This window comes from Ammospiza caudacuta, chromosome 11 (assembly GCF_027887145.1).
Source record: "Ammospiza caudacuta isolate bAmmCau1 chromosome 11, bAmmCau1.pri, whole genome shotgun sequence".
Lineage (NCBI taxonomy): Eukaryota > Metazoa > Chordata > Aves > Passeriformes > Passerellidae > Ammospiza > Ammospiza caudacuta.
Genome location: NC_080603.1, coordinates 8,620,625 through 8,633,599, shown reverse-complemented (window position 1 = coordinate 8,633,599; position 12,975 = coordinate 8,620,625). Strand labels below are relative to the sequence as shown.

The window sequence follows — 12,975 nt, the reverse complement described above, 5'->3', positions numbered from 1 at the left end:
AGTGCCCAAGGACACAATGTCCCACACAATTCTTTTTGTATGACAGATAAAAAATAGAAATGAGAGGAGGTGCACTGATGCTGCAGTTTGAGACAGCGCTGCAAAAATAATTTAAATAATTTTTTAAAAGAAACAGAAGCAAAATTTAAAGGTATTCCTTCACATTTTTTCCTTAGCTCCCCATTTTTTAAGTCCAGATGGGTTCATTGGCAGTATTTATAGCACAGCCCATGAGAAGCTGCAGTGGCATGGCTGAAGGGGCAGTGTGTTGTAGCAACAAATAGGAGTAAGACTGAACATGGGAGGGAATTTCTTGGGCCAGCCTTACTTCCACAGGGAATGTTTTCTGTGAAACTCAGCTGTGGATAATGAACAGATGCTGGGAAAATAGATATTAACACTCAGGGAAAACAGCTGAGATTTCCCAGGCTCAAAGAAGAATATGGTAGACTTCAGAAACTGTCAGGAGATGTGTGACAAGAGTGGGCAAGAATAGAGATACAGAATTATTTCTGGGCAAGCCACATGGCACAGGGTAGGATTATTCTGCCTGGAAAGAGGTGACCAGATGGAAGCATGGAAAATGCAAACAAGGGGCTGGAATTTGTTTTTTCTTGTTTCATAAGAATTGGGTCACATCAAATAGATCTAACAATTGGCAAGTTTAAAACACAACTATTCTTTCATTTTGCAGTGAATAACTAGCCCTTACACACTGCTGTGAGATAATGTAGCTATAAAGCTGGTGTGGACAGATATATCCATGAGAGAAGAAATTTGCTGGGGTCTTAAGGATCTGGGACAGTAACTCAGAAATATCAGTGTATTCTTGCCCTTTTCTTATGCTTTTCCCTGCATGTGTAAGCCCTGTTGGGCAGGTGAACCTGTACAACTGCTATTTCCTGGCCCTGCACAGCTGCTATTTTCTTTAGTGTAAAAAATAGCTCTGGCAATTGCATGTTCTGATATCTACAGTAATAGAGCTGTTCAAACAAATCTTGTAAATTGGTAGCACACCAACAGCCTGGTCATTAAGCTCTTTCAATATTTGGTGTAGTAAATACTTTTTACATTTGGCTACATTTGGTTTCTGTGCCCTGGAGAATTTTTGTTGATTGATTGAAATGATTGATACTTCCAGGAACAGGGCTGAATTCATGATGAGATAACAGTGAGATAACATTCTAGATAACTGGTTTTGTGCTGCTGCTTCCTCAACTTGGGTGAAGCTTAATTAGAGGCCAAGACTTGCTTTCTAATTTCTTCTAAGTAGCAGGTGGACTCCTTTTTAAGATTGCTTCTCCTACTGGGTGTGTGTGTGTGTTTTGGGAGGCAAAACCTGTGAAAACTGAGTTTCCTGGCCAATTGGGTGTTTAGAGATTGATGCTGGTCGTTGGATAACATGATAGTACTGCTGGTCTGCTCCTGGCTCAAGGGTGGGTGCAGTGATGTGTGTTAAGCATGGAGTGCTTTGGCTCAGTTCAGAGTTCCCTGTGTCTCTGGGACATACCCAGGTGCTTTGCTGCATCCTTTTCCTCACACACCTGCCAGGGGTAGACTTGGGAGTTTGCACTTGGATAAATTGGAAACTGCAGAGGGATTTTTCAAGATCCCTCCTTACAGCTAATTAAGAAAAAGGCAGATTTTTCTAAGAGATCAAATTGTTTGGAATTTTTTGTCTTTCCTATTGATACCTTTTCAGCATGATAGAAGCCAGTTGTGTGGGCACGGTGGGGTGTTTGTATGTGTGTGTGGCTTTTTAAATTTAATTTTATAGAAATTCATTGTAGACCTGAACTGTCCAGAATAAACTAATCTATTTGCAAGGTGTGCTCTGAAAACATAATCAAGCTTTTCCTAATGAATGCTGTTGCATGTATGGAACAGAAAAGTTTCTTTTCCGTCATAAAAAAAGTAAAGCATAATATTTGATTACATTAAATATACACAATTCCTTACCTACAGTGTTGATGTAGCTGAGGAGCTTGGAATATCAGAGATGATGAAAATAGCTCCTGGCTAACTGTAGTTCTGAGGGCAGTTGAAAACTGACTGAATTTCCTGTCCTGTGATCCAGGTAGCTTAGAAACACCCTAAGTCAAACTTCTGTGTATTTTTTTATTTACTGTGTATTCCTCATAATATTTTGTTTTCCTGAACTATGTACAGTGTTCCTGAGTGACTGACTGGGATATTCACTATGCAATGTAAAATCAGTATTTATCCCAAAGGATTTCTATTCATCAGTTTTCTGGGAATATGTTGGTCATTTGGAATGGAGTAACAATATTTGCTTTTTTTTCAACACAATTTTAACACTGAAAAAATTCTCTAAGTAGTTTTGGGAAATTACAGTAATTTCAATTTCAACTTGTGTTTATACAATATAATACCAGAAAATGATGCATATAATTCTGCTGTCTAACAATATTTGTTCTGTCTCCACCTTGAAAGTGCATAGATATTTCTATTTGTACACATGTATAATTATGCAAAATAAATGCTCAGTTATAAAATTATATTCTGAAAAGAATAAGTCATTTGCCTTTAATAAAACACTTTTTAAGAGTCTCTGATAAGTATTCTTTTTTTCTTGACAGTCTGTGGTGGACGACTGGATTGAATCATATAAACAAGACAGGGACATAGCACTTCTGGATTTAATCAACTTCTTTATCCAGTGTTCAGGATGTCGAGGTACAGAACATGGGAAACAAGTTGTATAGAATAAATCTGACCTACAAACATGTGTTAATGCAAATGCTCTAAAGATGGGGAATACTCTTGGATTGGTGCTCCTTGTGTGCATGGTTTGTATAGAAATATTGTCTGCTTTCCAGAATTACTTGATTTAAAGCTTGTTTGTCAAGGGCTGCCCTTTCTCACTTTGCTGTCATGATGCTAAAGTGTACAAATCCTCACAGAGACATTCTACTCATCATCTGCAAGAGACAAAAGATCTGGTACTCCAGGTAGGCATAGCTTTATTTTCCCATTCTGTTTCTTCCCAATTTTTAAATTGAAAAAAATAGTAAATGACTATACCTTAACTTTGATATTTTTTCTTTCTTTTTAGGAAAATGATTTTTTTTTTAACTGAAGAGGAAGGAATCAGGCTTCAGTTCATAGCAAGAAAGATTTCCTGTGGATGAAGCATCAGTGTTATTTGTTCCTCTCTGATCCTTTATCACGTCAGCAGCGAGTGCCCTGCCTTTTATACCCTACTTAAGCAGTCTCCATTACCAGGCATGCAGCAGTCAGCCACTCCAGCATTCTGTTGCCACACTGTGCCTTCTAATGAATTTTTCATGTGTTGCCTTTTTTCTGTTAACTCAGCCTTGAAGAAGAGAGAGCTCTAGTCCCTCTGTAGTGCCCAAAACCAAATTATTTACTGTTTTCTGATGCTTCCTAGAATTTACTTGGAATAGAGTTGAAAATAACCCACAGTTCAGAAATTCTTTTTCTTCTTTTTGTATCTGATGTGGGAACACACCTTTAAGCATCAAATAGTCTGGATAGAAGTCCTTTTTCTTCCTTCTTTGGTATAAGGTGAAGTCTTGAGCAGTTAAAAGCATCAGAGAAAAGAAATAGGAACCATCAGCAGCTTCAACAACCTTTTTTCAAAGCTGAAGGAAATAAAGTTGTTTTGTGGATGACAGGAAAGACTGAAGCTCTGGGAGCATTCTAAAAGGGCTGAAGGTGGGAGCTTAGGTTACCAGCCAGTGTCAATGTCTGCACTGTTCACACAGAGACCATGAAACATTTTTCGGCTGTGTTTGGCAGCTTATGTGAAAGTAGTAGTATTCTCTGTGCTTTTTCCTTTTTTTTTTTAACTCTCTCCTGAAATGTATATATGAGAAAAAAAAAAAAAAGGAACCCCACAAGAATTTGGGCAGCATTAAACCAAAGGCATCTTTGGCCATGTGTTTATATTGTTGATGCAAGCTTTTGGTAAAGGCATGTCAGAAATATCTTCATTCCTCTGCTGCTCTCTAATTTATTCTCCCTTTCTTGCTCCTCATTAGAGAAAGCAGCACTCTGATCAGACTCGTATTTTTTAAAGCCCTTGTTGGTGAGTGATGCAGGCTGAATGCCCACTGTCAGCCATATGCTGCTGGAGCAAGTGCTTCCCAGAAAAGCTCTCTGTGACTGGCTGGGAGGCAGCAGCACTGCGAGTGCCTGATGTCATTGACTTACTTGGCTTTTCTTTGAATGGTGACTTTTCATTTTCACTGCTCTGCTCTGTATCCCAGGGCTATCTCTGCTGAGCTTCTTTCAGTGCCTTCTGCTCCCAAACAGCAATGGTAGGAGGAAGGAAGCAAAAATTTCTTATCTCCCAAGTCTATAGTGTGTGTGGGAGATTTATCTCTGTGCTGGAATCTTTGCAGTGGCTACAGTAACAGCTGTAGAACAGGGTTAATATCCTGGCAAACAGTGCAGTTCTTTCCAGTTTCCAGTAATATACTTGTTTTCTAGAATAAATAAGAGCTTATCAGAAGAGAGTGGATTTTATTGGTAGTCCACTTAAGGTAAAGTGCATACTAAGCTGTCCTTAATGGAAATGAGAAATAGGGGGGTTGTTCTGTGTTTTGTGAGGGAGACAAAGATTCTTTTTCATGGGATGATCATATGTTATGACATCCTTATTTCCCTTTAGAGACTTAGTTGACATTCTTCCTTATTTCTATTCCTCATAAATAACCACCCCTTGTGAATCTCAATGATTGCTTTATCTTCCTTAATTTTCTTCTTTTCAGTTTGCTCCACTAACATTGTCTTGGATTCTCCAGCCTCCTTTCCCAAAGTCGGATCTAAATGAAGACTGATAATATACCAAAATTTGTGATCATTAACTGAAGGGAGGAGGACAGCTAACTTGGGATGAAGTTTCTCAGGAAATAGTGATCCTAGGTTTATAAATCTACCATTCAATAGTGCTTAGAATCAATTGATATCTAAATATATGTAAATTACATTTAGCTTGATGTGTCTTTCAGAAGTTTTGAGCAGGTGGAAGTGTGTGTGTCCATTTACTGGCTTTAATTAGAAATTGAAGCACCGAACTGTTTCATTTAGCAACACCATTGACCCCGAAAAAATACCCCTCTATTTAGAGAAACATTGATTTTTATGTATTTGTCCCATTCTCTTGGGCAGCACAGATGCTTGAATGAACCCTTTGGCGTCTTCCAGCTTTGCTTGGAGCTGTTGCTGAAATGAGAAGTGATCTCTTGTAAATATGAGGAAGCAGGTGTATTATGTAAATTGTTAGTACTAACAATGGTTAAATTAGTGGCTTCTACAGGTGAATGTAAAAGATCTGTGCAATTTAAAATTCAATAAATATGCATTCAATAAATATTCAAGCATATCTGTGCTTTGTCAACTCTTCTGATTGTCTATTTAATGTATGTCCATTAAAAACGCAGGAGATTAGATTTTAGTGTGACTCCAGTAATCTTTGTGTTTTTAGAGTGGTATTTGGTGTAAATGAGAAGTTTCTTCTATTGAACTGTCAAAACATCTCAGTTCAATAAGCAGATTTGCATGGTTACTTGTCATGTCATCCTTCCTCTCGTTTGCCTGCTCAATCTGTACATATGTTGCCTTTGCTAATTTTGATTACAAAAAAGTTAAATGATTATGTAAAGAACTTTTCTTTATCTTGCTTGCTTTTTCCCTTTGAGAATACAAAAGAGTCCCTGTCTTTCACAGCTTATCTGTGTAGTCTTTTCCATCATATTATGTTAAATTTCTGTTGAAGAAAAATGGTTAACAACGACTTATACATTCACTCATTCACTTTTTGTTTCTGACCCTTTTAAAATGTGTTGCTTCTTCTAGAGGAAGGGTCTTGTATAAGATATTACCTTGAAAGGTGAAAAGGTAAGTGTTAAAATACTACTTCTTTGTGGAAAAACAGCAAAAATGCTGTTTGCAGTCCTTGAAAATAAAACAGGTATGTCTGTTGGTAGTTGGTGTTTATTTTCCATGGGATTTACAATCTGCAAAGCAGGTGGTGGTGTATTTACTTATTTCTAAGGCAGGAGTGAAATTTCAGAGTTTTCATTATTAGGTAACAGGGAGCTTTATGAAATTAACTTGTAATGATAAAGCACTTTTTTCAATTAAGTGCCACTGGACTGGGGGTGGAGGTGTATCCACACTACTGAAATTTCCATCTCCATTGTTATACTTTGGTGTGCAGCATTGTGGATTCAGGCACCCTCCTCCCTTGCAGAAGTGTTACAGTTGAGTATTCAGAGTTTTCTGGGGATTTTTGTTAGCTCTTTTCCATTGCTTTCCTTGTAGGAACAAATTTTTGGTTTCCCCCTTTTTTCTCTTTTTCCTCTGAATGTTTATATAAAGCAAAGCATTGAGTGCTGAGCTCTGAGCTGGTTGCAGGCAAACTGAAATGTCTAATCAGCAATATGTACGAGAGGTCCCAGAAGGATTATAACTGTGTCAGTGTGATGCTGCATCAGGGCTAATTATCTCTGCCTCTCAGACTGAGTAATTAGCTCAGGTATCCTGCTCTGCTGCTATGACAACCAGGCTGTTTCCATTTCTGGAGCTCCCTGGATTTAGAGCTGACTTGGGTATCTGCATGGCTGTCAGCTTGTGCCTTCTGTTATTGATAGAAAACAAACAGAAAGCTCCTCGAGCACTCTGACCTTTCCACATTTTAAAGGCAGAGAGCCATGCTTGTGGAATAAATATTTTTTTTCCTAACCAGAAGCAATTAGTGGTTGAAACAGCCTCTTGAGCTGTGAAGGAAAACCAGCCACTGAGTCCATGGGAGAAAAGAAGCTTTCTTTTGCAGGGGAAAAGGGTCTCACGTAATTCAAGAGGAAACTACTTGACTGCTTTCAAGTGCACAGTGAAATTATTCCCATTCCTTCTCTCCCATCCATCTCATCCATCTCCATCATTAGCCTTTTCTCTCATCTGTTTTATGCTGGGTAAGCCAGAAACCTGTACATTTTTAAGCAGGTTTTCAGATGTGGTCATTGATGAGCAAATACTCCAACTGTCACCTGTCGGCCTGGATTGCTGGTGCTGCTCCAGGCTGGGTTTTTCTCAGCTGTGAGTAAGCAGAGATCTGTCTGACCCTTTCCCCAGGACTTAAAGCCAGACTCCTTTGTGGAACTTTTCCTGTGAATTAAACACTTGGGGTTCCACATTATCTTCCTGCTTCATCCTTGAGTGCCTGCTTGTTTCTCACCTGTTCTAGATCCTCTGTCAAATTCTGATTGAATGGCACAAACCCTGCCGCTAAGTGTAGGAGTTCCGAGTTACCTTGCTCATTTTGGTTTTTATTAATGTTCTATGAGCTTAATTAAGGGCAAACTAATAGATTTCTGCTTTGCCAAAGGAAATTGAAGGCTAAAATCAGGAAAAAGCAGCATAGAGTAGCCATTGTATGGTCTGGCAAAAGCAGTGAACAAGCAAGCTCTTACTTTGCTGTTTGAAAGAATTCCAGAAGCAAATTAGCCAGGAAATAGTGTTATTTACTCTGATTAATAATATTTTAATAAGGGGATCTAACATGGTAATTAGAGAAATGGTCTAAAAAAATGAGCTGTCCTTGGTTTTTTTTTTTGATCAATGGAATAGTTGTTCTGTACAGGTGGATGTTATGGACTACAAAGAAGACTTTGGTAAATCTTAATTTTCTGCATATGGGCCTTTTGCAAGGAACTGCCCAGAGTGAGAAATCTGGCTGACCTTGGCATGTGCTAAAAAGCTTTACCTCTTGAGTCATTCAGTTACTATTAAGAAGTTGGTATCTTAAATATTTTGTATTGTGACCAAATTAGAAAATACTGAAATTCATTGCTTTGGAGCTTGTGTTTTTATTAAGTGTATAAAGTCTGTTTTCTCACAGTTTCTTCAATGAAATCCCTTTCAGTGTGTGAATATAGGGGAGAATGTTACAAAGTAAGAACTAATATACATTTTGAAAAATTGTTACTTATTTGTGTAGGATTTAAGTCCTAGCAATGGCAAGGATTCCTAAAATATTTTGTATGCATAGTATAAAGAAATAAATGTACCCCAATAACTATAAAGCAGTTAAAAGCATGCTGTTAACCACATTAAAAATGGGAAGATAAGACTGTAGGATGGAAATGGCCTGATCTTAATTTCATGTGTGGTGTAGATAAACAGGAGCTGAACTTTGTACTTCTTGGTTCTGAGCCTTGAGGTAATTTTTACAGTGTGTTTATCTTGAAGTGAAAGCTTACAAAATTCAAACTAAAAGTAGGATGCAAGTGGCTTGAGTGGAAGGTAAATCAGATTGCTAGGCATACATTAAATGTTTCATCAGTTCTTTAAAGGGCTCTAGGTAGGGTTAAAAACTTCATATCAGACACTTGACAATTAATATGGTTGTGTCAAAATAAATTTTTTGTGAAGAAGTACAAATAGTTAATATCTGTTGACATTCTGGAAATTAAAGCTTTGGTTTTGTTGTGTGTATAGTTTTAAATCAAAAAGGTTTTTACTATTTCTTTGTTTGCTGCTGAATGTATTTGTACTTGTCATCTCCTGTACTTACTTCCTTACTATTTCTTTTTCTTCTTCTTTAGCTATTCAAAGATTCTTTAGCTATAAGGAAAGTAATTGTAATTTCTTTTTACATTTTTTTAAACTCTGCTTGTTCCTGTCTTCTGGGGATGAGAAAGGTTGAAAAATTTAAAAAAAAAAAAACATGTGCAAGTGTAAAAAAAAGTGTTGAAGTAGTGCAATACATTTTATAGCCACCTGTGAACTAATGGCACCTTTTTCCCAAAAGATGTATCCCGCTACTTTCAAAAACAAGTGGGAAAAAGCCAGAGAAGTTTACTTTTTGTGCAGGAGACATGAAGGAAGGGCACACTGGTTTGTTGTTTGAAAATCTGAATGAAATACCTGCTGTGCTGTGTTCTGACTGCAGTCCAAGGTTTCCCTCTACGAATTGGTAGCAGGAGCAACAGCAATTTAAACCAAACATGTTTTTCTTTATTATTTGCTACCTGAATATATCAAACTATTCACATTGCATGTACAACAGCAGACCAAAAAGGAGCTGGCTTAAAATCAGCTATTAACTAATCTATGGGTATGAATCAATATAAATTTTAAATATTTTAAAATAAATTTATTGAATTAATTGACAGAACTCATGGTACTAGAATATTTTAGAGCAAATCTATAATATAAGGAAAGACAAATTAGCTATGAAATGAATACTGCATTGCTAGTTCTGTATAATAAGTTCAAATCTCTGCTGAAAATGAAAGCACTCCTTGTAAGCTTGGAACAAAGTCTGTGTTCTGCCCCTGTGCACTACTAAGTAAACTCAGAGCTTGTAAAATTATTTTTGGCACTGCTCATTGGAGAAAAATTATGCAAGGAGTTCAAATACTATTGCTTGTTTTCCACGATATTAATTTAATTACAACCATATTGATCTGGAAAATAGGGCTGCTCACATGACTACAGAGGTGAAACTTGAGGAAGTCTCTCAGTTAGGCCATGCTTTTAATGCTGCAGCTTTTCAAGAGAAGAGCAGTAAATATCTCTTGGTGTTAATAACTCTGGGTAGTTGCTGCCTTACTAGCCAGATCTGTGTCATTTCCTTTTTATTTATGTTTTTTTCTGTATTATACAAATTTATTGCAGGAGGAACACTCTCTGTACTAAGCAGAGGAGTAAAAGCCTTAGTCTGATTTATTTTTGCAGTATTATTCTCAGAGTAGTGAACAAATTATGTCAGTGTATGAGTTTGCTAGCTGTGTGTGAGATACATTGCTGGATTTACTGTAGATGACAGGTGCTTCCTGAGAAGACAAGAACTAAGTATAAAAAGCAACCAAGTACAACTGGATCTTAGATCCTTTCTGACTGGATTACAAATTGGGAAAGTACTCATGTCTCTGGCCTTTCCAAACATGCAAATTCTGCCGAAGATTTAGTCAGAGTTTTTTCAGACCAAGGGTAGGAATTAAATTGCAAAAAAGATATTTCTCTCAGCAAACACTGTAATTACAGTTCTCTCTCTGCATTAATGAAGCCATAGACTTATTTGATTAAGTGTGGGACTGATACACTGCAGTAATTATTTCTGAAGAGAAGAAGATGGGGATGATAAGAAAGACTCTGTATCCTAATGGAAAAGTGATATTCTCTGGCACAAAGAAAGTGGTTAGACCAAAGCAAATATTCTGTTAATCTGCAGGCATTCAGGAGTAGCTGGATATAAGGAAAAAACAAACAAAAAGGTTGGGTTTCAAAGAAGAGACATCCTAAATTGGAAGAAGTGGACTCTGAAGCACATCCAGTCCTGCTCACATTCCACCACTGCACCACTTGTGGGTATTTCAATACCAGATTGAATCTTAAGTCCTGATAAACAAAGGAACGAGATTGAACTGCCATAAATTTTTTATCTGATTTACAAAGGATTTAATCTTAGCGATAATGGTGCAGAAAGCCAGGCTGAGTTAATCTTTGTTCTCAAAATTTGTTAATTAATGTAATTTTTTCTCTTTTTCACTTTTTCCCCCCCTTTTTCCCCTGTAATTTTTTCTCTTTTTCACTTTTTCCCCCCCTTTTTCCCCTGAAGATGCCAGGCTTGTGGGGCTGGGACCAAATAGTGGAGGTTTGTTGTTGATATAGAGATGCAGAAATTTGCCTTACTGGTGTCATATGCTTATTCTCAAAAAATAGGAAGAATTTTTATTAAGAATAAATCAACAGCTTATTCTGATGTTTCATTCTTTAGTATATTTGTTGTCACCTTCTACCTAAACCCATGGATTAGAGTTTAATTGTTAATGTTTGTGTTTGGAGTTGCTTACTCTTCTGTCAAACAGATACTTCTTTTTTTTCTCCTTTTTGTGGTGTGTGAATACAATTGAGCTGTAAAGATTTTTGAATATTTTCTCTGTCCTCTATTCAGCTCCACTTGTAGCACTTAGAGGAGAAAGTGACAAACAGAAAAGGTTCCAGCCCAGACCCATTAATAGAAGCATTTGCAAACCATTTTGTGTAATAGCAGTGATGGATATTCTCACTCTCAAATTTTAATATTCAGCTCTTTTTTCCCCTCTGGTTTCCATGGTAGCCTGTAACAGCAGGATTGTTCTTCAACTATGTGCTGTGTGTAAAAATCACTTTATAGAGCTCAGAGCTGGCTACTTCCTTGGGAAGAGCAGGCTGTTTTTGGGGAAGGGGAGCAGTCCTCAGCCTGGGAAGGGCTCTCTTCTGCCTGTGCTGAGCAAAGCTTGCAGTTCCTTCTGAGTGGAAACAGGGAGAGACATCACACTTTGATGAAAAGTGCATTTAACCCTTAGGGAGTTGGAGACTTTGATCTCATGCAAACAGTTTATGGTGGCAGGAATTGTGAAAGTGGGCAGTCCTCCCTGCATTTCTTTATTACTCTTGTCAACCTGTAATATCAGCAACCAGATATAAATGTCACAGAATCCCAGAATGGTTTGGGTTAGAAGGGACCTTAAAGCTCCTATTGTTCCACCCCCTGCCATGGGCAGGGACACTTTCTCCTATCCCAGGTTGCTCCAAGCCCCATCCAGCCTGGACTTGGGCACTTCCAGGGGTGGAGCAGCCACAGCTGCTCTATGCCAGTGCCTCATCTCCCTCACAAGGAGGAATTCCTTCCTAATATCCCATCAAACCCTGCCCTCTGACAGTGGGATGCCATCCCTCATTGTCCTGTCACTCCAGGCTTTTGTCCAAAGTCCCTCTCCAGCTCTCTTAGAGCCCTTTTATGCACTGGAAGGTGCTACAAGGTCTCCCTAGAGACCTATAAAAATTAATTACATGTATGAAGTCTCATTTGTAGGGAAAGTGCAAGGAGGAGAAGAGGAAACTGAAACATCTGTAACTGTGGAATGAAAGATGGAAAGGTAAACTTGTGCCTTTAAATGCAGCCAAGTATAAGGGGAAAGGAAGAAATTAGGGATTCTGAAAATTGCAGGAAAGGAATATGTTCTTTTTAGGACACGTCCACAGAGGAGCTTAGGAAGCAGGAGAAAAGAGAGGCAGGCAGGCATACATCCCAGTGGTTTTGCTTTGCTTCAAGAGCTAAAATAGCAGTTTTCTTCTTTCACCCTATGAGCACAGTGCTTTAAGCTACTGCAGAATGATGGAGCCAGAATACACCACTGAACAGGGCCAGAATAACAATCTAACTCCATTTTTGAATATTCTCATCAAGCAGGTGATCCACAGTGTAACACCCCTTGGTGTTTATGTTGTGAGCTTCAAGGACAATTCATGGGGGAAGGACCAGAAAGCAATTGATAGCTAAGAGTCTGTGTTGACAGGAATGAGAATGTAATCATGCCCAAAAAAACAGGTACTGTATAGTAAACTCAGCCTTCTGGTTAAACTAAAAAATGTGAGTGTGTTACAGGAAGGCAGCTAGATACTAAGGCTTCCAGACATCTTAAACTTACAGTGGGGGAGAGGGAGACTGAAAAGTCCTAAAAGGAAAATTTGTTGAAAGCTGTGGGGGTAAAAATATTCTTTGTTACAAAATACTGCAAAAATTACATGGCCCTTACAAGATAAAACACTTGATGAAGGTTCTGTTGCAATATTTTGTTTTAAAAAATATTGTAAAGCAATATTTTGTATTTTCTTTATTTCGGTTTTTGCTGTATTTGTGTATTTTCCCACTTTAAAGATTTTTTTCCACAAAGCTGTAAGACACAACCAGAGGAGTTACAGGGTTGGTTAACCTGATCTGGTGGAAGGTGTTCCTGTCCGTGGCAGGGACTTGGGACAAGATGAGCTTTAAGAGCCCTTCAACCCAAACCTTCTGCGAGTCAGCTGGCTCCTTCATTCTGTGTCTTACATTTGTGTATCTACCAGGAATTACACGGTGTGTTTACACAGCCGTTTTAATTTGCAAGAAATACAGTATTTCAACTATTTCTGGTTGTTAAATGTGTAAGGTAGAGG

At 38.0% G+C, this 12,975-nt stretch overlaps 1 protein-coding gene across 1 annotated transcript in view; it reads left to right on the top strand.

Annotated features, from left to right (window-relative positions):
* The window catches only part of STAG1 (STAG1 cohesin complex component), a 149,665-nt gene that overhangs the window by 61,005 nt on the left and 75,685 nt on the right, over positions 1-12,975 (top strand). The window contains exon 5 of the mRNA XM_058811946.1: positions 2,601-2,697. Coding sequence (XP_058667929.1) covers positions 2,601-2,697 — 97 coding nt within the window. The remainder of the gene's footprint in view (positions 1-2,600; positions 2,698-12,975) is intronic.